This window comes from Onychostruthus taczanowskii, unplaced genomic scaffold (assembly GCF_017590055.1).
Source record: "Onychostruthus taczanowskii isolate IOZ18803 unplaced genomic scaffold, ASM1759005v1 scaffold26, whole genome shotgun sequence".
In the NCBI taxonomy this organism is placed as follows: Eukaryota; Metazoa; Chordata; class Aves; order Passeriformes; family Passeridae; genus Onychostruthus; species Onychostruthus taczanowskii.
The window spans coordinates 4,955,423-4,980,291 of record NW_024499906.1 but is presented as its reverse complement, the minus strand read 5'-3'; the positions used below and the strand labels follow the sequence as shown (position 1 = coordinate 4,980,291).

General features: G+C 39.2%; 1 protein-coding gene across 1 annotated transcript in view; it reads left to right on the top strand.

Moving 5' to 3' along the window:
• Positions 1-24,869, top strand: part of ENOX1 (ecto-NOX disulfide-thiol exchanger 1) — a 352,320-nt gene that overhangs the window by 211,997 nt on the left and 115,454 nt on the right. The window contains exons 4-5 of the mRNA XM_041407302.1: positions 6,580-6,714; positions 7,588-7,725. Coding sequence (XP_041263236.1) covers positions 6,705-6,714; positions 7,588-7,725 — 148 coding nt within the window. The 5' untranslated portion in view covers positions 6,580-6,704. The remainder of the gene's footprint in view (positions 1-6,579; positions 6,715-7,587; positions 7,726-24,869) is intronic.

Below are 24,869 nucleotides of genomic sequence, written 5' to 3'. Positions count from 1 at the left end.
AAATGCTCATTCTGGAAGTGTGTCTCAGCTTGCTTTGCTCTCTTTTTTCTCCATTTTTTTTAGTTTTTCTTTAAAAACACTTAACCAAACAACCCTTTGTATTTCAGCTTGATGTAGGTTAGTAAACATGAAGCAAGAACATTGTGTGTGGTACAGTGAATGAAAGATATTTGATAGGTGTGGTGCATTTATATAGGCATTCTCTCAAGCCCAAAAAGGTAAGAAATAGCATGTATGGCCCATATGACTCCCCCAGGTATTTTGTAGCATCAAGAAGGCATTCCAGCCCCTCTCATTTCAGTACTCAACCTTTCAATGAAGTTTTTGAATTGTCTTTGTTCAAAACCTTCTTCGAATGTTCCCCCTTTTGTCTGAGATACTGTGGTGTGGGATGTCATCTTTCTAAAATAATCACTGGCCTTTAGTAGAAAGTAATGTGATAAAAGGCTTGCTATTAAAATACTGCTGTAAATAATTAAAACATTTCAGAATATTTTGTTGTTAAATATAAATGAAGTTAAAATGCAGCATTTAAAGAAAGGATTGTCCTAATTTAGTCAGTAAGTCCCTGTTCTTTTAAATGGGAAGCGAGTCACAATTGCAAGCCATCTTGGCAGGGTGAAAAACAGAGATGCAATCATCAATTCACAACAGTGTTTTGTGTTCAAGGAATAATCAGACCTGTTTTTATCAAGGCTGTGCTGCATTGCTAGCCAGCAATAGGGCTTTTTTTTTTTCCTGTTCCAGATGATTTTGGAACTGCATATGTTTTTTCAGTAAGTAAGCTGGACTTCTATAATGCTTTGCTTAATGTGCCTCCAGATTCTGTTATTTATAGACTTCAGCATAATCAGACTGCAGCTGCTAAAATACGTGCAAAACAAAAAGCACATTTGTAACCTGTTAAGGCTTTGCTCTGAGATGCCAGTGAAGTCTGGGATTTACCATGAAATATTACCGAGTGACCTTTCAAGGAGCATCACCAGAGAATACCTGTTTATCTTGGAGACCTTTGCTTTATTTTTCTTTGTTGAAATCTTGCAATGTTCTGCTTTCCAAGGGAAGTCTGGCCTTTGTGTGTACCATGTGTTATCTCCAAGACGTTTTGGGACAGTGGATTTAAGAAATGCAGCAGCTCAAATGAGCAGTTCTTCCAGAAAATATGTTTTGTAAAAATTGCCTTTGTTGAATATAGAGGGAAACTGTAAATATATTTTGATATTTCTCTAAGTTGTTTTACTCCTATCAGTATGGACATGATTTACTCATTAACTGTATTTTCAGTGACAATTGGTGGAAAGGATCCCTTGCAATCATGGGAAAACATGCATATTCATTTCCTAGTTAAAAGTGAAAGGTTTTAATGCACCAGCACATACCTTATGAGTTTATGAGGTGACAATGTAGGTTTTTACTAGCATAGTACAGAATGAACAAAGGTGTTTTAAATCATTAAGACAAAAAAATTGTAAAAATTATGTGAGTGAACACAAATCCAGAGCTTATTTGAGCTCTAAGGGAGCTTATCTTCCCCAGCTTGTGCCTAATGAAGCTGTTTTCTTAAGGAAAATGCTGGTTCCTGCAGAATTAATCTTTGCTTTCAAAGGCCTCCTGTAAGAGGGAGATGTGGCAGAAAAATCCATGTAAACAGGGTGACTCTAGAGATGCTGGAAACCAGCTGGTCTTTGCAGTAGAGCTGCAGGGAGATGAAGCGTACAGTGGATGCGTAAGTTAGGATCCCCTCCCAGAAAAAAAGATTTTGCTCCAAAAGTACCTGATGTAATTTTTTACTTGCTGTAGCAAATGCATTTTTGCAAATTGTTGCAAGAAATGTGTTTCCTTCAATTCGTTTCAAATTTCTGAATTTACGTGACATTTTCTAGGTGTTAACATACCATTAACCATGCAAAATAATGCCTCTCCTTGTAACACTGCATAATGCAATAACATCAAAAATGTTTTTAAAAGCCATCTTTGGAATCCCGTTGGAAATGCTTGCTTTTTTTTTTTTTTTTTTTTTTTCATGTAGCCCAGGTAAGGTGGCTATGGCACAAAAATGTCATTTTCATTGTTGCTAGTCCCATCTTTCTTCTTCATTGTAAGACGGTCAGAAAGAAATGAACAGTGACTTACAGCATATCCTTGTCTAGCTTTTCTTTTTATTTTCCTTTCTTTACTGGGAGTCCTGTATGCAGCTGGAGAAACAAAAACACTGGGAATAATCAGTATAAAACACTTGATATATTTTAGAAGACAGCTAGAGGTAGCCTGATAAATGACCTGTACTTTGGCAGGTCAGGTGGAGTGTGACCAACCTAATGACCACTGTCCTATGAATCACAGTGAATAGTAACAAACACTTAGAAATTGCCATTCTTTTAAGAACTGGAAAACTCACCTAGATGTAACAGTTCACAAGATTCCACATTGTTCCTTTCCATCTGTGTTTCCTCAAGAGTCAGCACCAATAGCATTTAATGATTTTGTGACTTGTCCCAGGTTTCAAAAGGTTGATGCCATCAGTTTCTTCCTTGAAGGATTTAGTGGTCACAAAAATTAGACAAAGAGCTGAAATGACTTAAGGTCACTCAGCAGGTCAGTGTCAGAGTTGGGCAGAGAACCTCCTCCTTGCATCCCAGCGCTGGCTGCTGACCCGGGCACTCCACAGAGCCTCGTTACAGTGGTGCATTTAATCAGCTTCACTCTGTGTTGTAACTCATTGTAGTGTTATGGATATCTAAAGGGTAGGATTTTAACTTCACAATCTGCTGTTATTGAATTAGTTTTATGTTGTGTTAATTTCTTTTTCTCATGGCATTCATTGCCTGTGATAATTGATGCACAATATATTACCGACTTCTGTATTCATTTGGGTAACTGCATTTAATTGCCTGGTATAAAATATGTGCACTAAGTACAATCTGCTATGACTGCTATGACTGAGAAGTACTCATTGGTATGGACTTGAGGGTGCTTTATCTTCCTGACAACCTGTCTGAGGGAAGCCTAAATGTCTCTTGCAATTCACCATCCAAGGACCGGTACTTGCATCATGTCTGCAAGAAGAGAGATCACCAAAAAAGTACAATGTGAAATGGCTTTACAAAATGTTTGGCATCAAAATTTTGTTAATCAGAAGTTCTCAAATCAGAAAGTTTTTATTAACGTCCCTGCCTCTCCCAAATATCAAGGAATAACAGGGCCCAGAATATTTTATACATTTTCTCCTGTAAATCAGGATTATGGCTTTATTTGCTTCTGAAGTTACTCCCCTGGAGTAGAGCTACTCCGTGCACAAGTGTTTATAAAAACAGATTTCTTTTACATATATCTTCAGGTCATTACTGCCCGGAGGAGTATTAGTGAATTGTAAATCAGGAATGCTCTCTAAAGGTGTGATGTCAGTGAAATGGTGTTGGTTAATGTCTGCTCAGGTTACACAAGATCCCTGCATAAGCTTACACTTTCTTGCCTGCTTAACCAGTAACAGTGATTCAATTTATTATTAAGAAAGCAAGAATCTTTGCGAATAGATGTATTTATCATCAAATTTAGGATCTTTCTTTTTACATGACTTAGGCAGTGAGTTTGTTTGTTTTCCTTGCTTGTTTTATTTCCAGTGTCATGAAGAGTATAATAGTGCAGTGTCTGAGCTACACAAAGGAATGCTGAAATTTGCCCAAAGCTGATTTTATTTTAAGCATTAATGAAACGTTCTCTATATAAATTTTCAGAAGTTTTTAAACAAAAGCTAATGTTTGAGTCTAAATCAGGTATGTAATGCCTGTGAGACTATTTTAGCCATATTATGCTGCTTTGTCTTAATGTAACCACTGAGTTGTCACTAGAAGGGATGTTCACAATTAGTATTTTTCTTTTTAAAAGAGCTAGTTTCTACAGCCTGTGTCCTTCAGGATGGAGCATTAGTTCTGCCTACAGCTTACTGCAAATTATTCAGTGTTCATAGGTTTGTTTATGCTTGTTATTCAGCTCTCTTCCACTGACAAAATAGCCTGCAGCAGTTCTTGGTTAGATAGAACTAGTTCCACTTTAGGCTCCTCACATTCTCTTTTATGGCTTTTCCCCTGGTTCACCCTGCACTGCATCCAGGCACTTTTGATGAAACAGTAGATCTGGTGGTCAGAGAGAAAGCAAAGCTGCCCAGAGCCAGGGTGGGCTACAAGAGTGTGTTTTGAGCAAAGACTTCCTTGGCATATTGGGCAGACCTGGTGGTACAGTACACCGTGAGTTTCACCAGTTCAGCCTACTGATTCTGCTTTCCTTCATCTTCATGGTGTTATATTCTTCTTCCTCTGCAAGGACTTTAACAAATACTTGTAGATAATTCCTCAAAGTATACCAAAATTTGAAATATGTGAAGATGTCAGAAGGAAAACACCAAAAAGTCATTCCCAGTAGACTGAGGTCTGATCCTGCATTTCTGGCAGAACTGGGGCAACTGCAGTGTGGGCAGAAGAGTGTGTAGTGTTCAACAGCAGAGTTGTCACCTGGTACACACTTCACCAAACAGTAAAACATGGGCAGGGGCGTTGGCAGAGAGAGTCCAACACCCATTTTCTTCCTCTTATCCCAGCAATCCATGCCTATCTGAGATGCTTTTGCCCCAAAGCCATGGGGCAGTACCTCCTTCCTCCCCGTTAGGTGTGGTGATGCATTATGGGGACAAGCAAGTAGGACACAGCAAGGTATGAAGAGGCATTTCATCACTGTTGGTTTTTAAATGCTCCTTTCTTCATCAAGGCAACAAGGCTGCTGGCCAGGGGAAGAGGTGAACCTCTCTCATCTGGGCTATTCAGCATATATTTGTAAATTGGGATTGATTTGGCAGTGATTCATAAAGAGCAAGGAGGGCTGTACTGAGTAAGAAATAACTTATTGACAGGGAATAATTCAGCCAGCCCTAACCTCAAAACAGATGTTTGTGGTCAGAAGTTTATAGCCTCAGTGGAAAGGGCTAAGTACAAGCTTAAAGAGCTGAACAGGAGACACCCACTTTTTAAAAACTTGACATAAATCTTGGCTGCCTTGCCTTATGTTAGTCACATTCCCTGCAGAGGACTTGCATTCAGTGTTTGTTTGCTGTTTATAGATGTTATTTAAAAGCTAATTTAATGATAAAAATATTTTACGTTATGTATAATGAATAGTGGGGATCAAATAAGAATTGGAATTGCAAATTCAAATATTAAGGGTTGATAAATATTGACTTTTAAGTAGACACACTGTAGATTTGAACAAAATGCTTTTTAGCCTAGTATACTGGTTATTTGTAAATTACAACATACAAAAAAATGTAGACCACTGTCTGAGCCTGACTCTTCACTTTTACAGCCATTGATTTTGTCATGTTCCTATGAAATTATGTGTACAGTGTCATGGAACTAAAACATAAAACTTTCTGATTTGTACTTTATGCACATGAAATGAAAAAAAAGAAAAGTGTGGGAGGTACTAATCTAAAATATAGTGTAATTATGTTAATTGTGTCTTTTCTAAAGATGATTCCTTAGGGTCTGCATGTTGGAAACTTCCTAATTATGGTCTTTCAAGTAGTTTCTTAAAGTCAGCACAGCTATTCTAGGGCTGAACAAGTCACCAAGATTCACCTGCACAGTGCTAATAACCTCCCTGAACACTTGTAAGCTGGCCCCTGGTACCCAACACCCTGGATCAGACCCCTTAGGCTACTGGATAGCTAAAAAAATGTACATGGCCCTCCTTAACCCACAGTCCCTTGTACCTGGTGCACAAAGAGTAGCTTGGGCTTCTGTAGGTGATCATCCTCAGCCTGGTGTTTTCTGCCCCTGTGGAGCATGCGGGGAGCTCACAGACTTTGCTCACACCTCTCACAGACTTTGCTCACACCTCTCACGTGTCACCTGTTCAGCCTGCTTTCTGATGAGTGATGCGCTGACGCAGTGAGCCTCCCCAGCAACGACAGCAACAGCAAAAGTTGCCCTTATGTAAAATTCATGGCCTGACAGACACCTGATGAGAGCAATGTGTTTTAGCTAGGAACAGATACTGCACTTTTGTTTTGAGCTATAACTTCTGTGAGTCAAGGGTGCAGTGTTAGTTAAGGAGCAGTCATCTTCCTCAGCTTTCTTGGGTTTTCTTTGCTACATCTCTGCAAGCTCCATTCTGTAAGTCATTGCATAGTATTTTCTTTCCTCTTTCCATCTCAGAGCAGACAACTATTTCCTTGGAACTTGCAACAGCAGTTAATTGTTAACAGTTAAAAAAAAAAATCATATTCATCCCTTAATATGTTCTTTCAGCCGATGCCTTCATGCCGAGAAGGCTGTGTAGCTACTGATAAGACCTAATTTGTGAAGGGCTTTTTAGCTGCCTGACAGGTTCATACGTGGTACTGTTTGTTCAGCAGGTGAGGAGGAGCATTTGCTGGAGTGCTTCTACGGAGGCTGTGAAATGTGTGCACAGAGGCTGGGGCTGCTGATCCGGAGGGAGTGGGCAGGAGCTTCGAGTGCCTCCCAAAGTCAGTACGTTATTGTGTTCTGACTCTGGCACTTGGAGTTATTTCCATCTTTTCTCTTTCAGAGCCTAATGAGCTGTGTGAGGGCCCTGTGCTTGGTAATATCCCATCTCAAGATGCTTCTAATACAGTAGCTAATTACTCCTAACTGAAGAAGTCGAACAGAAGAAAAAGGATCCAGGGAAAAGCAATGGCTGCTGGTAAATATCTCAGGTCTTTAAAGGCCATAAGAAAATAACTGGAAAGAGCTGATTTCAGGTGTGACTGGGGAGGGGGGAAGCAAAAATGTGTGATCACATATTGTGTCTGGTGTTTCAGTATCAAGTATATTCAGTTTTCAGTTTAGGTGACATCCCTTAACTAACCCACCCACTCTCCCCCATCGAAGGAAGATCCTTATGTGGGCTCAGTCTGTTTTGACCATACTGATTATATTTCTCTTTTGGTTTTAGAACAAAACTTGTTATTTGCTGTAGAGAATGGAATTTGTTTGTTTTCATTTTAGTTAGGGAATAATAACCTCCCTTATATAATATAATAACCTTTTACAAAATAAAAAATTGCACCTTATGGAAAACAGTTCTTTTCTGTTTGTGTGTTTGGTTCTCACAGGTTTCAGGCAAGTTCCACAACTATCATTAAGTTCTATCAGAGTGTTGTAGGGCAATTTATTCAGGTTGGGAGAGGCCTCAGAAGGTCTCCAATCCAACCTCCTGTTTAAAGCAGGGCCAGAGCTAGGTTCAGACCAGCTGTTCAGGGTTTTATGAAGTTGAGTCTTGAAAGCTGTCGGCGATGGTGACTGCACAGCCTGTTCTACTTCTTGACTATCCTCACGGTGAAATAGTTTTCTCTTTTCCTCATGCCATTTACATATGTTGAATGTTTCCAATGTCTTTATACTCTATTATACAATATCAAGAACTATTATCAGTGATGTAAAGGTGAATCATAATCAAGAAACAAAACAAACCCCAAATAAAGAGTGTTTGTGATACCTCATTCTCATTGAAAGATTTGGTTAAAAATTGTGGTTTGCTGGCTTTTCTACTTAGAGCATGTTTACTTTCTTGCAGCAGCTGACGGTTTGGGAAGTATAGCTATAGATACCACACAGCTTAACATGTCAGTCACTGATCCCACAGCTTGGGCTACAGCTATGAATAATCTGGGGATGGTTCCAGTAGGACTAGCAGGACAACAGCTTGTGACAGGTAAGATTTTTCTTTTTAAAAAAACACTGCTTGCACCAGTCATGAATTCTTCGTGTCCTTTGAAAAAAATATGGAATGTTTTCTGAGGATATTACATTTTTATGTTCTGAAAACATCACCTATGATTAATATTGCATACTGTGTATTAGTCTCTTCTTGTAGTAGGTATGTAATCCATATTATATTTTAACCTTGTGAAAAACTAAAACTGTGAGGGGAAATTGAACAGCTAAACCATCAATCTTCATGCTGGGTCAAGACTAGGAGGCAAGTCATGTAAGAGGAACATTTGTTTTTGTTTCTCTGTTCAAGCAGGATGTCTTGAGGTTCTGCCAAGGAATACCCTGGGCTGAGAACTCTTGACTGGAGGTTTTGGAGTTGTGTTAATTGGGCAGAAAATCATGAAGCCTGTCCAGTTCATATGCTCAGTTGATATTAGTGAAGTGAAGCTTTCCTGTCAGGTGTGTGCTTATTTACTTTGTGATTGGTTCCATAAAATCGAATGTCAAGAGATTGTTCTTGTTAGACTTTGTCATTTACTGCCCAATCATAGTTTGGGAGAGTGTTGCAAGGGATCACTTATTGTAACACCCACAAAAACATTATTTTGAAACCAACAATATTTTACAGATAAAACTGGACATAGCAATAGTAGACACCCAATTAGTTGGAAACATTAAAACTTCTTTATTCCTGTGATGTAGAGATGAATTATTTATATATGGGTAGGTTCCCTGTAGACACAAGCCACATGATAGGCATATAACAGACTCCCTCTGGAAGCTGCACTGCCACTTCAGCTTAAAAAGAGCTGTGTAATATCTGTATCAGAGCAGCATGCTGCCATGTCTGCACCGTTCCACGTAGACATGGATGCAGTGAGCCAGGTCATGATGTAAATCACTCTGCTTGCCTCACTGGGGATGCCTGATGATTAATTTTGGCCAAATATGCCCCCTTCTGACACCGGGAACTGAGTGGATCTGTGCCAGTTCACAGCTGATGGTCTGGCTCCGAATCACCTGTTTTACGGGCTGTACACCAAGCTTCAGGAAAGCTGATTTATAATGAATCAGTCTCAAGCAGAGAGCTGAGCTGGTGGAGGCTGTGAACTGATTGGTGATCTCTAGCTTTAACCCCATGCTCCTGATTAAAAGAAACAAGCAAAGCCATCCACTCCTTGGGATCCAATTCTCTTCAATGGTTCTGTCAACAACTTGGATGCAGAAGCTGAGTCCACACTAAGTTTACTGATGATACTAAATAAAAGAGAAGCTGTTGATTCTCTAGTGGGTAGATTGGCCTAACAGGGAGTCTGGATAGATTGCAGGGCTGGCCAATCACCAACTGTGTGATGTTTAATCAGGACAAATGCCACATTCTGCACCTGGGACTATGTAATCCTGGATGTATGAGTGGACTGGGAGAGAAGAGGCTGGAATGCAGCCCTGCAGAAAGAATCTGCTGGGTTTTCTTGATGGGAAGCTCAGAGCCAGTGAATAATGTGTCCTGGTGGCCAAAAAGGCCAGCCTGGATTGCATTAGGTGGAATGTAACTAACCACTCAAAAGAAAAAGGTGTTTATCCCACTTTTTTCAGCATTGGTGAAGCCTCACTATGAGAGCTGTGTGGTAAATATGAAAGTATGACAGTGATAAATGTGTTCAAGAGAAGGCAACAAAGATGATGAAAGGGACTAGAGGGCAAGGCTTGTGAGGAGTAGCTGTGGATACTGGGTTTGCTCAGCTTAAAGAAGAGGAGGCTGAGGAGCTGCTGTCTACAACATCCTAATGAAGGTGAGCGCAGAGGGTGATGCTGATCTTTTCTCTCTGGTGTCCAGTGATAGGATGTGAGGGAATGACTTAAAGCTGCATCAAGGGTTGTTCAGACTTGTTATTTGGAAGAAGTTCTTCCCTGTGAGGGTAGTAAAGCACTGGCACAAGCTACTCATGGATGTGGTCATGACCTGTTGTTCAAGTGTTTCAATGCTATAATTCTTACCTTGTGGTGTTAGGAGCTGGACTTGATCATTGTGAGTCTCTTCCAACTCAGAATATTTAATGATTCTATGTGTTGATGGGGAAACAAATTTTTTTCCATTTTTCAGTGGGGATTTGCCTGCAGATGTTGTGCTCAACTTGAACGCAATTACCTCCAACCTGGAAATAGTCACATGTTCAAAATCAGCTTCTGCTGCTTTCATTTACAATCGTCTTAGTTGCATGTGCTGTGGAAGTTTGCCCTGCCTTTTTGTCTTGCTCTATTCTGTCTCTGCAGTTTCGGTGTAAATTTTGTCCTCAGATGTGCTGTGCAATTCCTACATGGCAGCCTCATCTCAGGTGCAGTGCTTCTCCCCACAAGGGAGGATCTCCAGTATCTTATACCATTGACAGCCCCTGCTGTGATTTCCATAATTATGTGTATCACGTATTGTAAAGATGTTGTACAAGTCAGTTCATGTTTGTTCAGCATTTTCAATGTACGAAAGGTGCCATAAGTAATAAATATTAATTACTGAAGTGCTGCCTGATTTCTCTACAGGTGCTGAATAACTTCTTTTCTTTCCTTTCCTTTCCTTTTGTTTTTCTTTGGTTTAGACTCCTTTGTATTTTCAAGGTAAATAGGTGCTTTGACGCTTCATTTTATTTCCTGAAGATTCATAAGTTTTTGATATTTTCTTTATGTCAGATCCATAATAGCAAAACTTCAGTTTGCCATGGAATTACTTATAGATTTATTTGCTCTAATATATTTACTGTATCTGTGTTCAGTGAGGATTTGCATCATTATATTCAACCAAATATCTAACTACTCCCTAGCTATTTCCAGCTTTTTCATTTTTTTGTTATTTAGCCTAGTAATGAAGTCAGCTTTGTCAGCAGTCACATACTGCTTTTGCTACTGTCATCTGTTACATTTCTCTGTGATGAAAATGACACAACTATGTCTCAGTGCTAACTGTTTGTCCATCTTTAAAATTTTACGGGGTTGGTTTTTTTTTGTTGTTTTGGTTTGGTTTGTTTTTTGTTTTTGTTTTTTTTTTTGTTTGTTTGTTTGTTTTGTTTGTTTGTTTTTTGGGGGGGGTTTTTTTGTTTTTGTTTTTTTGTTTTGTTTTGGGTTTTTTTGCCCCCAGCCTTGTTGATAGCTAGGAAAGCAGTAAGTAGTTTAGATTAATCTTGGAGAGACTGTGATCTTTACATAACTTGCCATAATCTGAAATGTGATGTGTGGCATTCACCTGTGTCCTGACACATATCTTAGTGCTCTGGTCTCTCAGTGCTCAAAGGACTTAGGCATTCATGGTCTTTCCTTCCCCAATCTGCCCAGTTTCTGATTGCTGTGCAGGGCATTTTTGTTCTCATATGTATAGAGTCCATATGAAATACTAAGTCTTTTTAGAGGTTTCTCAAGACTTTTTTCTCCCAAGCAGTTCTTAGCTTCACTGCTGTGTAATCCACTGGGGTGTCTGCCTCATAAAAGTCATGCTCCCCAGTTTGCAATCTGTGAAACTCTTGTCTAGCTCAAGAGTTTGCTAAAATGACAACTAAAGCTTCTGCAACATCTGGCCAATACTCTTCTCTCAGCCTGGGATGACAGCTCTCTGATCTTGGTAACTAATCAATTTTAAGTACTGCTAACCTCTTAATACCAGTTTAGGTGATATCTGCACTCTGTTTAATTCCTTATCGCCCAGTGCTGTAAAATTGGATTTTTGATCTGGGCAAATGTTAGAACCTTTGAATTATAGAGATGGGTTCCTGTTAATAGTTAAATAATATCTCTTGTGTGTCGACATATATTTTGCTTATAGTTATTCAGAAAGCTTACTTTTGCCATGTATTTAGCTGCTGCATTGCATATACACTGCATTGTATATACACTACTCTATGCATTTATAAATTATATATACATAATTCATACAATAAATCGTAGTTTAATAAAACATTAGTTAAAATGTTAAAGATTAATGTGGAATAGTTATGGGTGAAAAGAATTTTCAGCCTAAATTTCCCCTTTCAGCAGGTTATACTTACTTAAAAAAAACATACCTTTTAGGCTGAATTTTCTCATGGTTGCTTTTAGCCCAGAAGAAAAAAAGATCTGTTAAAGTTGAAGGAAATCTGTTAAACTGCTTTTGAATTATCCAGGCCTTAAAATTGCTGTTTTCTGTGCTTTGAGACTGAGAAAAATGGTCAGGTGAGAGGGGAAGGTTACTTTGTAGTTCATCTTTTTGAGAACTAAATCCTCTTTTTGCACTCAGCAACTCTGATTCAAGCACATCTTTCAAGTGCATTCAAGTCTGCTGGTTTTTTAGATTTTAGGACTAGAAGAAATACTTGGTGACCTAAGCCAACTGAGAATGTTTTATTTTGCTTTTGCACTGGTACTTTTTAAAGGCAATTTTGACATTCCTAGATTTAGAGTTCTTGCACTTTCATTTATTTCAGCAAATGCCATCAGGTCACTTGTTTTCTAAGGAAAGATATCCTGCTGAGAAAATTATTTACTTCTCTGGTTCAGTTCAGTTCTCCTTTCACTAATTAACCAGTGCTCTGAGAAACAGGAAGCAATTTTGAGGTGCTTTCCTCCAGATGGCCTAAACATTTGTGATTCAAAAATAGTGTATGTCAAAAAGCTCCCCAGTGCAAATGAACCTGAAGAGTGGTACACAAGTGGTAATTCATTTAGCCTTTATGTTAAGCTCATGCTCTGTGACGCATATTTGTGCTCTTACAGAGTCAAATAACAAACCACAAAGGCAGACATCCAAGACGAAAGTTACAAGTCTGCCTGGAAGTCAAGGGTATGTCTGAAAACTGATGCCTTCTGCTTATTTACAGAATAATTATTAAGGCACATTGTTCCATAGGAGTCTGGCCAATATGCCTCAGTCTCAAGATGCTCAAGATACAAAATAAGATTTTCAGTGACACACAGTTTTTGTATTTTTTTCCCTGAAGATAGTCTTTGACCAGTTGTACAAAATCCTAGTGAAATCAGAGACTAGGAACTTTTGGAGCCTAACATCTTGCTTTTCAAAAGATATAGAAAAGAACACCATTTTTATGGCTTCAAGCGTGTATTTTTTAGATACTAGAGGTTGTGAAATATTAGTCACTTATATCAACCTTTCTGTTTTTCCATTTGTCTCTGCTTTCCCCACACACTTGTCTTTTGACCTGATTTCAGTGAAACATAGGAGCTGTCAGTTCCAATCAGGTCACCTCACTCAGGATTGTGCTTTTGACAGTGTTGGGTACCAGATACTTCATAGGGAGACATCCACAAGGCAAATCAGTGCTCAAGTCCTGTTCTCTCCAATGCGCTCTCCTCTTGATCATTAATAAATAGAATGAGGTTGCCGAAACTAGAAGTCATCTATCCAAATCAAGTCATAACTCAGGAAAACTTCATTTTTGGAAGCAATACCTGCTACAGTAAGTAGTTACAATCCTGAAACTGCAACCCCAGACATACTTTTTGATAACAGAAAGACTTTTTGAAAGTCTTTCTGTTATCAAAATTTTGAAAATTTTGGTCTAGAGACTCCTAAATTTTAAGACACAGGGTTAAATGTCCTTCCTAGAATTTTAGTAACTTGAGGCCTAAAAGTGGAGTCATAATATTCAGACTCTTTTTCTTCAGAATGAAGACTGTAACTAAAGGCAATCACAATATTCAGATTCCATGCATGCCTTATTAATTATTGTTCACTGCAGGTCATCATATGCTGACTAAATTGTAAATGTATTCCTCACTGTTCTGGTTGTGTACCATTTTTGTAACGTTAATGAAGAAAAATCAAATCAAGTAGAAAATCAAGATATATTTGATTATATTTAGCAGCTCCCTAAAGAAAGACTGTACAGTGCTGAAGATTTTTTTAGGAAGTCAGCTGGCCGGAGGATTTTCCCAGCTCAGATGTGTATACGTCTTATTCTGTGGCCTCTCCATTACTGAAGGCTTAGAGCCACTGGTAGCCATCTGGCAGTCTCATTTCACTCTACTCCTGCTACACTGTTACCTATTAAAGCTTCCTTTTTCTACACTCCATTGCTTAGCCACTAATCCAATGTGCTGATGAGTCCATAACTTGAAGCATCCAAGAAAATGCCTAACAAAACACAGCTTCCTTTTCTGTAATTAACACTTAACTCCTGCTACCTCATTATAGTCTATCCACAAAAATTTTGAAGTGAGTCACTTGTATAGTGAGCTGTAGATAGCCACTTTTCCAAGGAAAAAAATGCTTGAGGATCTATAATTTGTGACTGAATTTTAGCACTCTCTAGATGTAAGCTTTGGTGTGCACAAGCAGCTGTTTGAGGCACTTCTCAAGCTCGGGTTCCCCTGCCTGTGGAAGCTGCAGACCACAAGAGCTGAAGAGTTCAGCAGCGCCATGGCGCAGTAGTATTCAGTGTCCTTACCCTTGTTCTGAATGCTGCACTGGCTTGACATCTGGCAGTAAAAAAAGATATCAAAAATCTTAATAAAATCCACACCTTTCCATAGATTTTACAACCCTCTCAAGATTACAAGGTATCTTCAGAAGGCATCTTTTAATCTCTTATGGCTTCCCAACCTATTTTGTGTGTCATGTTTTGTTAACAAGTCGGCCTGTGATGCAAAATAAATGTAGTAAGGTATGCTCTGGAAAAAAAAAAATTCTTAATTTTATTTTGGTTCTTTTCTATCTTATCATATTTCCTATAGAAACATTTTAGTCAAGAGGAAAAGATATACTATTCAAATTATCTGAATGACCCATCAGAATAATTACACTTGTATGAAACATACTCTTAAGGATTAGTGTTGCACTTATGCCCAGATTAAACTACGTATTTTTTATTACCAAGACACAGGAGAACAGCAAGGGTGAGAGAGAATAGGTACTCTGGGAATCCCAGTGTGCAGAGCCACTGGGAACATCTCTAAAGTATTATATACTAGTGTAGCAAGTAGGTTTTTTTCATTGACCTGAAAAGCGCCTGCAGAGTTAATCACACTTTCTATCATGTGAGTGTTACTCAAGGAGACTTCACTCCAGGGGACATTAAAGTGCTAGGAACAAACACAGTCAGTTTACAACAGAAAAAGGAGAGAAAGATTTGACAGCCAGAGGAAATGTGGCAGAAACTCTTGAGTGCCTTTTGACACGCTATCAGGGTTAAGTGTGCCTCTTAGGTCATTCAAGTACCTCCTCTATATTAGACCTTAATTGAGGCCAGGGATGAAGATAATGATTAAAATCTGCTCAGTGCTTGAAGAAAAATAGTACTTTTTAACATGGTATGAAGGGCTGAATGTACCAAATAAACAAGATTCAGAGGTGAGCAGGGCCACACAGAGGGAAGTGCTAAGTGCAAAGCTTGTGTTGAATGTGGAATGGAGGTTTATTTGGGAATACAGTATCTCACTTTCTGCTGTTATACTTCTATCCAAGCCAGTTAACAGTTTAGGAAAACAGACTGATTACTATTTGGCATACTCTTCTTAATGGTCTCAAAATACTGGAGTAAATTTATGATGCAAGCCATATTGTTTGGATGTTTTGGCATTTTGTTCGAGGGGCTTTTTTTTAAATTCCTGACTGGTGGTAATTATACCACTAACAATCTGTTTGGCATGTTCTTATTTGATGTTACAGTAAAGTAACATGAGGAAATATTTTATTTTTGAAGACGTTTTCCCCATCTTTTATCTTGCTTTGGAAAGCCTCCATTCCTATTATTTTCCATGTGTTTGTTTATTCTAGACCAGAAACCCCATGAGTAACTGTGAGCATCCCACTGCATAAACTAAGCCAAGAGGCTGTTGGGAATCATTTGCTACTGACAGTTTACTTCTGTTGGAGTACAGCTTTGTCTGCAGCACTTTCCCTTCCAAGGATCCCAGGTTCCTCGGCCAACACGGGGAGCCCGGTGTAACCTGGGTGACATACAGTTTGCTGATGGAAAAATTGAGTTATTGTGAATAGAAGTCAATAGGAAAAGCAGATTGACCATTTTAACTAATCAAAGGCAAGGTATGAATAGCAGGTTACATAAATTCAGGGGTGAAAAGGCTCACTGATGGCAGGCTGCTAGAAGGTGAGCTGCTGAGCACAGTCAGTGGTGTCTAGCTGACAAAGAGAAGGTGAAGCTATCTGAAACCCTTAGGCCAAAGCTGTTCATGGGTTCTGTGAATGATCCACAGGGGATGGACACAGCAGTCCCAAGAGGACTGTTAGCTCAGTCCATGCAGAGTGTTCTCAGGAGGGTGCAGATGGCACTGCCTGGGGCAGTCCCAGAGCAAAACTTCTTGGGAGGGAGGGGTAGACTTGAATATGAATGGGTCCCAAGACAGCCACTCCAAATCAAGGCTATAAAATCCTTTGTTCTTCCCTAGTCAGGTTCTCTCTTTGCCTCCATGGGTTAGGTTGATGCTTAGAGCTTGGCCCCCAGAGAGGAAGCATGAGAAGCTTAATTTCTATGTTTTAGCTTGAGGAGAAGAACATAAGCGTAGTTTTCTTTCCTTTCTGCCACCTGTGCTTCAAATGCCCTTCACTTATAGCATGAGAACTGGGTCTCACAAAGAGCATGAAGATGCACATTCAGTTCAAGGCAGAAGTCTGTGAAATATGAGCAGAACTGATCAGTGTAGAAAAATGTCTTTTGATGGTCTGCACTGAAGAAGAAAGTTGGGTTTTAGTTAGCCTAATCCCTGAGCATGTGAGGGAGTTTGTAACAGAATACTTCATTAATGTTGCCTTTGGTCAGATAAACAATGGATTTGCCACAACTTCTGTGCTCTGGTGGAGACAAATGATGTTCCTGACAGCAGCTCTGAGTAATGTCTCTGTAATGGGAAGCAGCTGGCCACCGGAGTAGTTCTGTTAGTGGACATGGAGGTGAAAGATAATTAAGCTTAATACATACAATATGCTCTAACATGCTGTAGTATAGATTTGGATTGTATTCTGCCCAAATATAAAAGATATTCTGTTAGTGTAGCTTCAGAAATGTAATAGCTCTATTCACAAACAAGAATGGCTTTATCTGTCTTTTCCTGGTTTTGCACATTTCTTATTCCATTTATTCTTTTTCTGAAAAATTCTTTTCTTGGCTCTAGCAGATTTTCCTTTATAGGTAATCTCCTCCTCCTGACCACAATGCCTACATTATTTAGTAATTATTTATTATTTCCATTCAGGAAAGGCTTAGATATACAGAGCTGTAATAAGTTAAACAATGGCTAAATCCTTAAGAGTCAATCCTTGCCCAAATTGCACATGGTCTATTTTCTTTGACTTAGATAAACCAGGTAGGTAAGGGACTGCATGGAAACAATGGGATAATACTGATTGGCATGAAAAGCAGCAGTGATTATGGAGTTTCCTGTCTGTTATGTAGATTTTTATAGGTATCTTGGCACAGCAGTAATATGGTGCTAAGTGAAAAAGCAGTTTTAACTTTTTTTATCTGATATTCTGAGTCAGGCACTGAAGAGCAGGAAAACTGTTGTGCACATTAGAAACAGGCAGACAATTCCTACCTTCTCTTCCTCATTGACTATGCTGCTGTGATATTTAGGGTAGGATTTGGAAAAGGGAAGGGAGAGAGCTTTGGCAGCATTTAGGGAAGAGAGCACTGTGGGAAAAGGTGCAGATGTGCTTAATGTCACCTTTTTTGTAAAGATCTAGTAACACAAGCTGTGTTGCAGAAAATACTTGTCCAGACTGCACTGAAGGAGAGGGCAAGTTGTATGCTTGTCCAACACTTTTTCTTCTCTCTGACATGATTGTATTTCAAGTGGTTCATTTCCCTAGCAGTAAATGTGGAATATTATAACTGACTGCAGTATTAAAGTTTTACCTTATTTTGAGCTTCATCTGCCAAATGTATTTATCTCTTTTGTTTTAAATCGCTTGTTTGAGGTCTTCATCTATGCTTGAACTTGCATGACTCAGATCTTTCCGAGAATTGTCACTGAAACCTTCTTTTCTGTCACCTTTTGGTAGCAATTTTGGCACTTTAATTAAGCATGCTTAATTGAAGCATTTTTGTGAGATCATAGATTATCTTAAACTTTATCTGCTATAATAGGCAGTACCATAAATCTATTAAGTATTCATTCAAATAGCAATAAATTCACCAAAACAAGAGGACAAGAAAAAGTGGCTAGATTTTGTTGTCTGTTAATTCACTCTAAATGTGTATGAACCCAAACACAGTGCTGCTGTCCTTTAATGTAATAAATGTCACAGCGTCCTTTTCTTTCTTCATTGTGCTTTTAATACTTCTGTAACCTCCTAGGTTTTAGTCAAAGGCCATGGGCTGTGGACAGAGAGAGCTGAGAAGCTGCACCTGGATTTCAGGGCTGTGTGCATGTAGCAGGAATTGGGAGGAATATGCAGTTGAGAAGCTGAATAGCTGATTTTAATGAACTGCTTTTTATAAATATTGTGGGTCCCTTTATGTTACTAGCCAAAATTTGGTGTACAAAAAAAAAAATCAAGTACAAGCTTTTTCTCGCTATTCACTACTCTCTGTAAAGCAAGAATTCTCTTCCAGTTTTTCCTACATATGTTGCCTTTTAACTTTGTGTCCTTTTGTTCTGCTCTGTCTAATTACCTCAAGTAGATAATCAAGCTTGATTTTATAATAAACCATAGCTGGCTCAGGCTTGTCATGACTGATTTGTTGACTCCCAAGACTAAAGACTTTCAACCTCAATACTAAGATCATTTCTGGCTGCAATTCAGGGTATTAATTCTGAACTTTAAAATCTAAATATGGTTTGGAATATGTACTTTGTTTTTTTTCTTCAAGAAGAGAAAACTGACTGTGTTTCTGTTGGGATTTTTTTGTTGGTGGTGTTCGAGTGGAATTTAAACTGGAATTAAGAAAAAACAACCCCAAACCATCTGATTCTGCAGAAGCAGGCTTGCATGCAACCATTGTTACAAAGGTTGAAGTTAAGGGGGCTATTATATATTAATAGAAGTTACTGGTAGAGGGCCTTCAAAGCAAACATACATCTCCATCAAGGATCCCAGCACATACTTCCCTATAACTTCAGCACCACCTGATGGGGTGGCGTGTGTCTCTACACATGTGCATGCCTTCAAAATGTAAAGGTGTGATGCTGAGGAGACAGATGATAGCTAATGACTCATATACACCATTTGGTGTCCCTTAGGAACTGCCTCTCTTCCAGTGTTTTACTTCAGCAACTGAGCTCATTGGGGATACGAGAGCTAACCATCCTTCCAACTATTCTTACAGGGATTTGAGGCCCTGAGTTCTCCATAGAGGGCCTTTTTACCGCAGCTCTTTTAACAGACAGTTGTGTTCCTACCTCCCTGCTTTCTCATTCCCCCAGTCTTTGTTTTTCCATCAACAAAGCAACGTCACAGATTTGAGTGCAATCTCTGTAATGCTACAGATGCCTTCTTATGGCCATGAAGAGCTCAGCTTCCTCAAGTGTAATAGAAGGATTCCATTGTTCTAAGGATCATGTAACAGAAACATCATCACACATCTGCATGTTCTAGCCACTCTTCCTGGGTACTGTCATTCTCCCTTCTGAATGCTAACAGGCATCAGGTTATGGATCTAGTGGCATTTTTTCAGAGTTTTCTTGTTAGAATTCAAAGACCGTTTGAGGCTTTAGATATTTCCTAGGTTGTTTGCCTTATTCTCGTTCAATTATTTCACATTTTCCAATGCAGAATAGCATTTGGCCTCTGTGGGCTGTGTTGCGTGAGAGCTGCATCTTGCTAGACTGGATTACATGACCTGTTATTTGTTATGCTTCCAAGATTTGTTTCATCTGTAGCCTTGAGATACTCTGTTTAATGCCTCATGCACATATGTATATAGTAAGCATGAACTAAAGATGTCTTCTGGCAGACTTTTTTTTATTCTTCACCATGTTTTTATGATCAAAAGACGACAATCTGCCATAGTTTTCTTTTACGGGTCTGTTATAGATTGAAAATATCAGGAAAGTACACAGTACTGGATGGCTGCATAAAAATAGAGTTTACAGGTCTGCAAACTCACTTTGGCATTTAAAAGGTAGCAAACCTGTTTTTTGCTCTGGCATGAGTAAAAGACAGTAGTAAGATATTGTTGGGCAAATGTTGGAGCGTTGATTGACCCCCCTGGAGTTTCAGAGATGAACATAGAGAAGAGAGTGATCCCAGGCTGAGGTGGAGAGAGCCCCTCCATCAATAATATAGACCAGAATAGGACCCAGTTTCCCTATTCCATTTCTGGAGGTTTGCAGAGCCAGCAGGAATAAGAGATTGTAATTTTTTTTCTCTTTTGTGTTAGTAAAATAAAGGAAAATGAATCTGACCATAAAAGACCAGGCTTCATCTGTCTTTTAGATTAGAAAACCTGTGAAAAAAGCAAACAAAAAAGTTGTTTCCATCACATATGATTAACCCATTCATTTAAAGCCCAGGTCCATTTACAACCTGTGCTGCTTTGACCTCAGAGGCTGTGCCAATAACAAACCAACCTTTGTGAGTGCAAAGATGAGGAGAAGAGAGAGGCAGGGCCACAGCAGACTTCTCTAACACAGATATGCTCACAAAGCAAGCAAGCAAGTGGTGTGCATTCCTAGGAACAGGCACTACCCCTGCCTGCCTTTCATACAAACCAAGATTTGTGTGTAAAGCTCATATTGCTTCTTGGACCAACTCATATAGCTAGAAAAATATGCACCAGCCCTCTGTGTGAGGAAACCAGGGGACTGAAACTTTAATTATAGCAGACAACAAAAAGGTGAAAATCTAAGGAAAGACTAGTTTTTTGCAGTACACTATAATTTCCCCCGTTTACTAATCTTTTTATCTGACATAGGCTTACCTATCTATTCCTTTACAGAATAATCACAGTCACCACTTTGCTTTTAATATGCTCTTTATTATACAGGTATCAACCAGCTTTTTTGTCCACCTGACTTAACATATCCAATTAAACGCAAAGGATGTGCTCCCTACTTGTACTTCTCTTGGAAGTTCACTGCTTCTCACACCTGAGCATGGACTTCTCTTTTTTTTTTTTCTGACTATACTGACCCATAAGCCTTGTCCTGCTTTTGCTTTCAGACCATTACAGCTGCAGCATTACTATTACAAATGTGTGACATTATCTTTGAAGTAGCCCTCCAAATCCACACCCACAGGATAATGGTCAATTTATGGCTGTAAGGAAAAGATCCCTTGTGCAAAAGGCATAGTCATCTTCTAAGGGCAAAGCAACAATTTGAGCTAGATTTTATACACAGAAGATTTCTTTATTTCTTTATTCTTGCCCTATGCCTCTTAGCCATTAATCTCTTCTATGGAAACTTGTCAAATACTTTTGGAAATTTAAACAAATATGCTACTTCCATTCTTATTTTTCTTATCATTTATAAACACAGTGTCTAAAAAAAAGCCCCGGCTTCTCTTCCCATGCTCTGTATCTTCTAAATCCCTTTTGCCTCATTCAAAGTGGACTGCTGTTCCATTTCAGTCTGACACATTTTTCATCATGTCCCTTTTGCAACAGTTTTCTAGTCAATGGCTTTTGTGAAATTTTCATGTGATGAAGCTCTTCAATGTTTTAAACATGTCTGAAAATCTCATCCTTGTCAGTAAATGTCTTGTCTGTTGCCTGTATGCAGAACCACTCAAGAATATAACGATGTCTTTTCTAATGTGGCTTAACCAAAATGAGACTGTTCTCTGCTTCTCTGTTCCCGGTAATTTTTCTACCAAGTCTGAATTTGAGATTTAATTGAGATTTAATTTGAGATTAAATTTAATTTTTGTTGATGGTGTTTAATAAGGTGGTTTCTTCATAGTACATGGTTCTGCCTCCATGTTACTGGGCACACAAAAGGAATAACAAAGAGCCTGTGATGGCAGTAGATTTCTGCCATAGCTCTTGAAAAGAGATAAAAATTTCCTTTAGGGGATGCAGAAATTGCTGCAGGTGGGACAAATCACTCTACAAAATCTTCCAGCTTTTCCATATGAGGAGATTAAAGGCTCCTGTCTGAGATGCTGTGGTTAGATGTTTTGGTGTGGGTGATATGAATCTTTCTGAATCTATAGAGAGGACCCAGATTGGTGTTATCTTCATTTCATCTGAAAGTGATTTCTACAATAAAGCTGCTGCTTTTTTCTCAGGGAACAAAGAAATCCCTCACAAAAAACCTCATCATTCCCTGATATTAGATTAGACCCAAGATGAAAGTAGATTTTTGCTTTAGAGCTAGAATTGAATTACAGAAAGGGTTCCTGGATTGTGTCATCTCTGAGTTGTCATGCTGTTGCAGAACAGGGGAAGACAGAGAGAAAAAATCAATTTTCCTGAGATCAGCCTTGCTTTGTTGAGTTTAGATTATATCAGCCTTTGAATTAGGAATGTTGCTGTGGCATTTATGCCCTTGCAAGCTGTTGTGTTCATGGAAAACTGCAGAAACTGGGCTGAGAAACAGACGGAGGTGGGCAGAGGGCAGGGGAGGTTCTTCTCTCTCCCAAGGACTCCTGCTGGACCTGTGTGACAAAGCCACAGGGAATGGATACAGGCATGTGGGAGAAAGCTGGGCTACTAAATCCAGCCACAGTGGCTGCTGAGAAATTGTCTTGGAGGCCGATGAGCTTACTTTGAAGGGCTGTCATAAGAGACAGACCTGCACTTGCCTGTGCAGCTTGAAGGTAGCAGCTTTCAGGTTTTGAAAGTTTTTGTATATTTTGTTAATTAAAAAGTTGCAAATGATTGCACATTACATGTTAGCAGAGTTGTAGAATGAATGTTTTGTGAGCATGGATAAACTGAATGTGACTTTAGACATACACTCTGATGCCACTTCTCCACTAATTACATTTACAATTTAGAGCTGTCTGTAAGGTAGAAGAGCCTACTGTGCTGATATTCACTGACAGAAAAAGTTTTCAAATCACCTTACCAGCCAGATGTTCTAAATGAGAATTTGACGGTTGGTCCATAAATCAAGTCAAGCATTTTATCATTGTTCTCTTAGGTGCCTCTTGCATTTAAGCCTGTTTAGCTAAACACATACATTTACTTAAGATGAACTGTAAAAATAACATCTGGAGATCTTTTCTCTGAAAGAAACTGCCAAAGGGTTTTACACAAGGATCAAGCACATTTTATAAACCGTGTCTGGGATTTTGGAAGTCAAGCTGAATAAACGTGCTTGCAGCTTTTGAGGGGATCAAGGGCCAGTATTATTTAAATGTTCTTTTTACTTTCATGGCACTCTGCAGGGAATGTGCTCTCACCGTGTCTGGGATTTTGGAAGTCAAGCTGAATAAACGTGCTTGCAGGGAATGTGCTCTCACAAAAAAGTTCTTACATTTCTTATTCCATAATGAGTTTCTGTTTTCATGCTTGCCACCTGGGACCCTGGCACAGTCCTGCTAGTAGCAGTGTGGTCACACTGGTGGAGCTGGATGTGAAGTGCAGTCCAAAATATTTATTTTAGAGTATACTGCTTTGCAGTAGATTACCATCAAAGGAGAATGTCAAATAAGTTGATGGATGGATTACCTTTTTATCTTTACTTGTATAAGCCATCTCTTTTTCATCTTTTTTTTTTTTTTTAGTTTTTTTTTTTTTTAGTTTTTTTGAGCTGTATGAGTTTCTTTTTCTCCTGAAGAGGCTTTTTTTTCCCCCTGCCTTTTTTTTTTTTTTTTTTTTCCTTAGAAAATCATTCTAATAAGTTGTGGTTTGCTGACCTCCAGAATCAGTGTTACTCTGCATTCTAGCTTTGCTGAGTATCAGTTTGGTCACTTTGCTTTTTCACATTCAGTTCACAACATGACAGAGAATTCTGCTGAAATTTAACAAGCCCTAGGGAAAAAGAATCAGTCAAGTGCAGTCAGATTTATAAAGTGGCAGATAAAGTGGGAAGGGTTTTCCATTACTTCTGCCACATTGGGTGTTTTTTTGATGGATGGGCTATGCCTCATCCATCAAATGTGATGAGACAATGGATTTGGAATGACGTCAGCTTGTGTTTGGAGGGGTACGTTGACCATGACTCTTCACGATAACAGAAGACCTATAATCTGGATATGTTAGAAAAAGTGGGAGTAAAATTATTACACATGAATTCCTGGCCTAGTACCATAGTTATTTTGTGATTTAGTTCTCAGGAACACAACTTGTTTCATAATGTGAGACTGGCATTTAATCTGAGAAACCTGACTGTTTTGAGAATTATACAAGGCAGCATGGAGCTGTTTAATGCCTAAGTGACAACAAAACATAAAGATGTTGGCCATAATTCTATCTGAAGTAGTATACTTTCCTGTGAAGCTCAGACAAGTATGTTCTTGATTTAAATATCTGGAACTACAGTACATGGTGTGAAACATAAATCCTCTCAGTGCTGGAACCCAGAGACCAAAGGAGCCAGTTGGAAACCTCTCTGAACAGCATATTTACTGGCTGAGTTAAAAGTCCTTATGCTAGGCTTAGAAAGGACCTTTCTTAACCTCATCCTTCTGTCCCATTTCAGCAGTCCAAATAAGCTATAAAGCTGCCTAAAATGTCAAAGGCCAAAAATTCGCTGGCATGGCAAAGGTGGTTAAGAGCTGGCATTACGCAGAGCAGAGCATGGGCTGTGGCCCATGAGCAGCCTTTGTGAAGTAACACAGCCCCACAAACCTGTCCTGCGGCCACTTCAGCACAAAGCAAAGGACAAAGCTAGTCACTGGCAGTCCCAGGTGCTAAAATTCTCCTCTCTAGTCTCCCCTGAATACAGCTGTAGTACAGCCGAGAACATAACCCACAGACCTTATCAGTTCAGCTGATGTGAAAATACCCAAGCAAAACTACTGGCTCAACCAGCCAAACCACATGGGCTGCCTACAGCTTTTAAGCCATCCAACCCATGCCAACCAAGCTGATGGTGGGGCCAGTCACTGTCCCTTCTCTCCTCCCTCACACTGCCTCCCTATGTGCCTTTTCCTGTGCCCATTTTAGAACAGGGAGAGTTGAGCCTCTTCTGGTGGAGAGGAGGGCAGGGGAGGGTGGGTGATATCATCAGCTCTGACACTTTCTCTCTTTCACCCTGGAGTAGATGCAGAACACTGCTGTCATCAGCCTGGCCCTCACTTACTGTTTAAAAAGC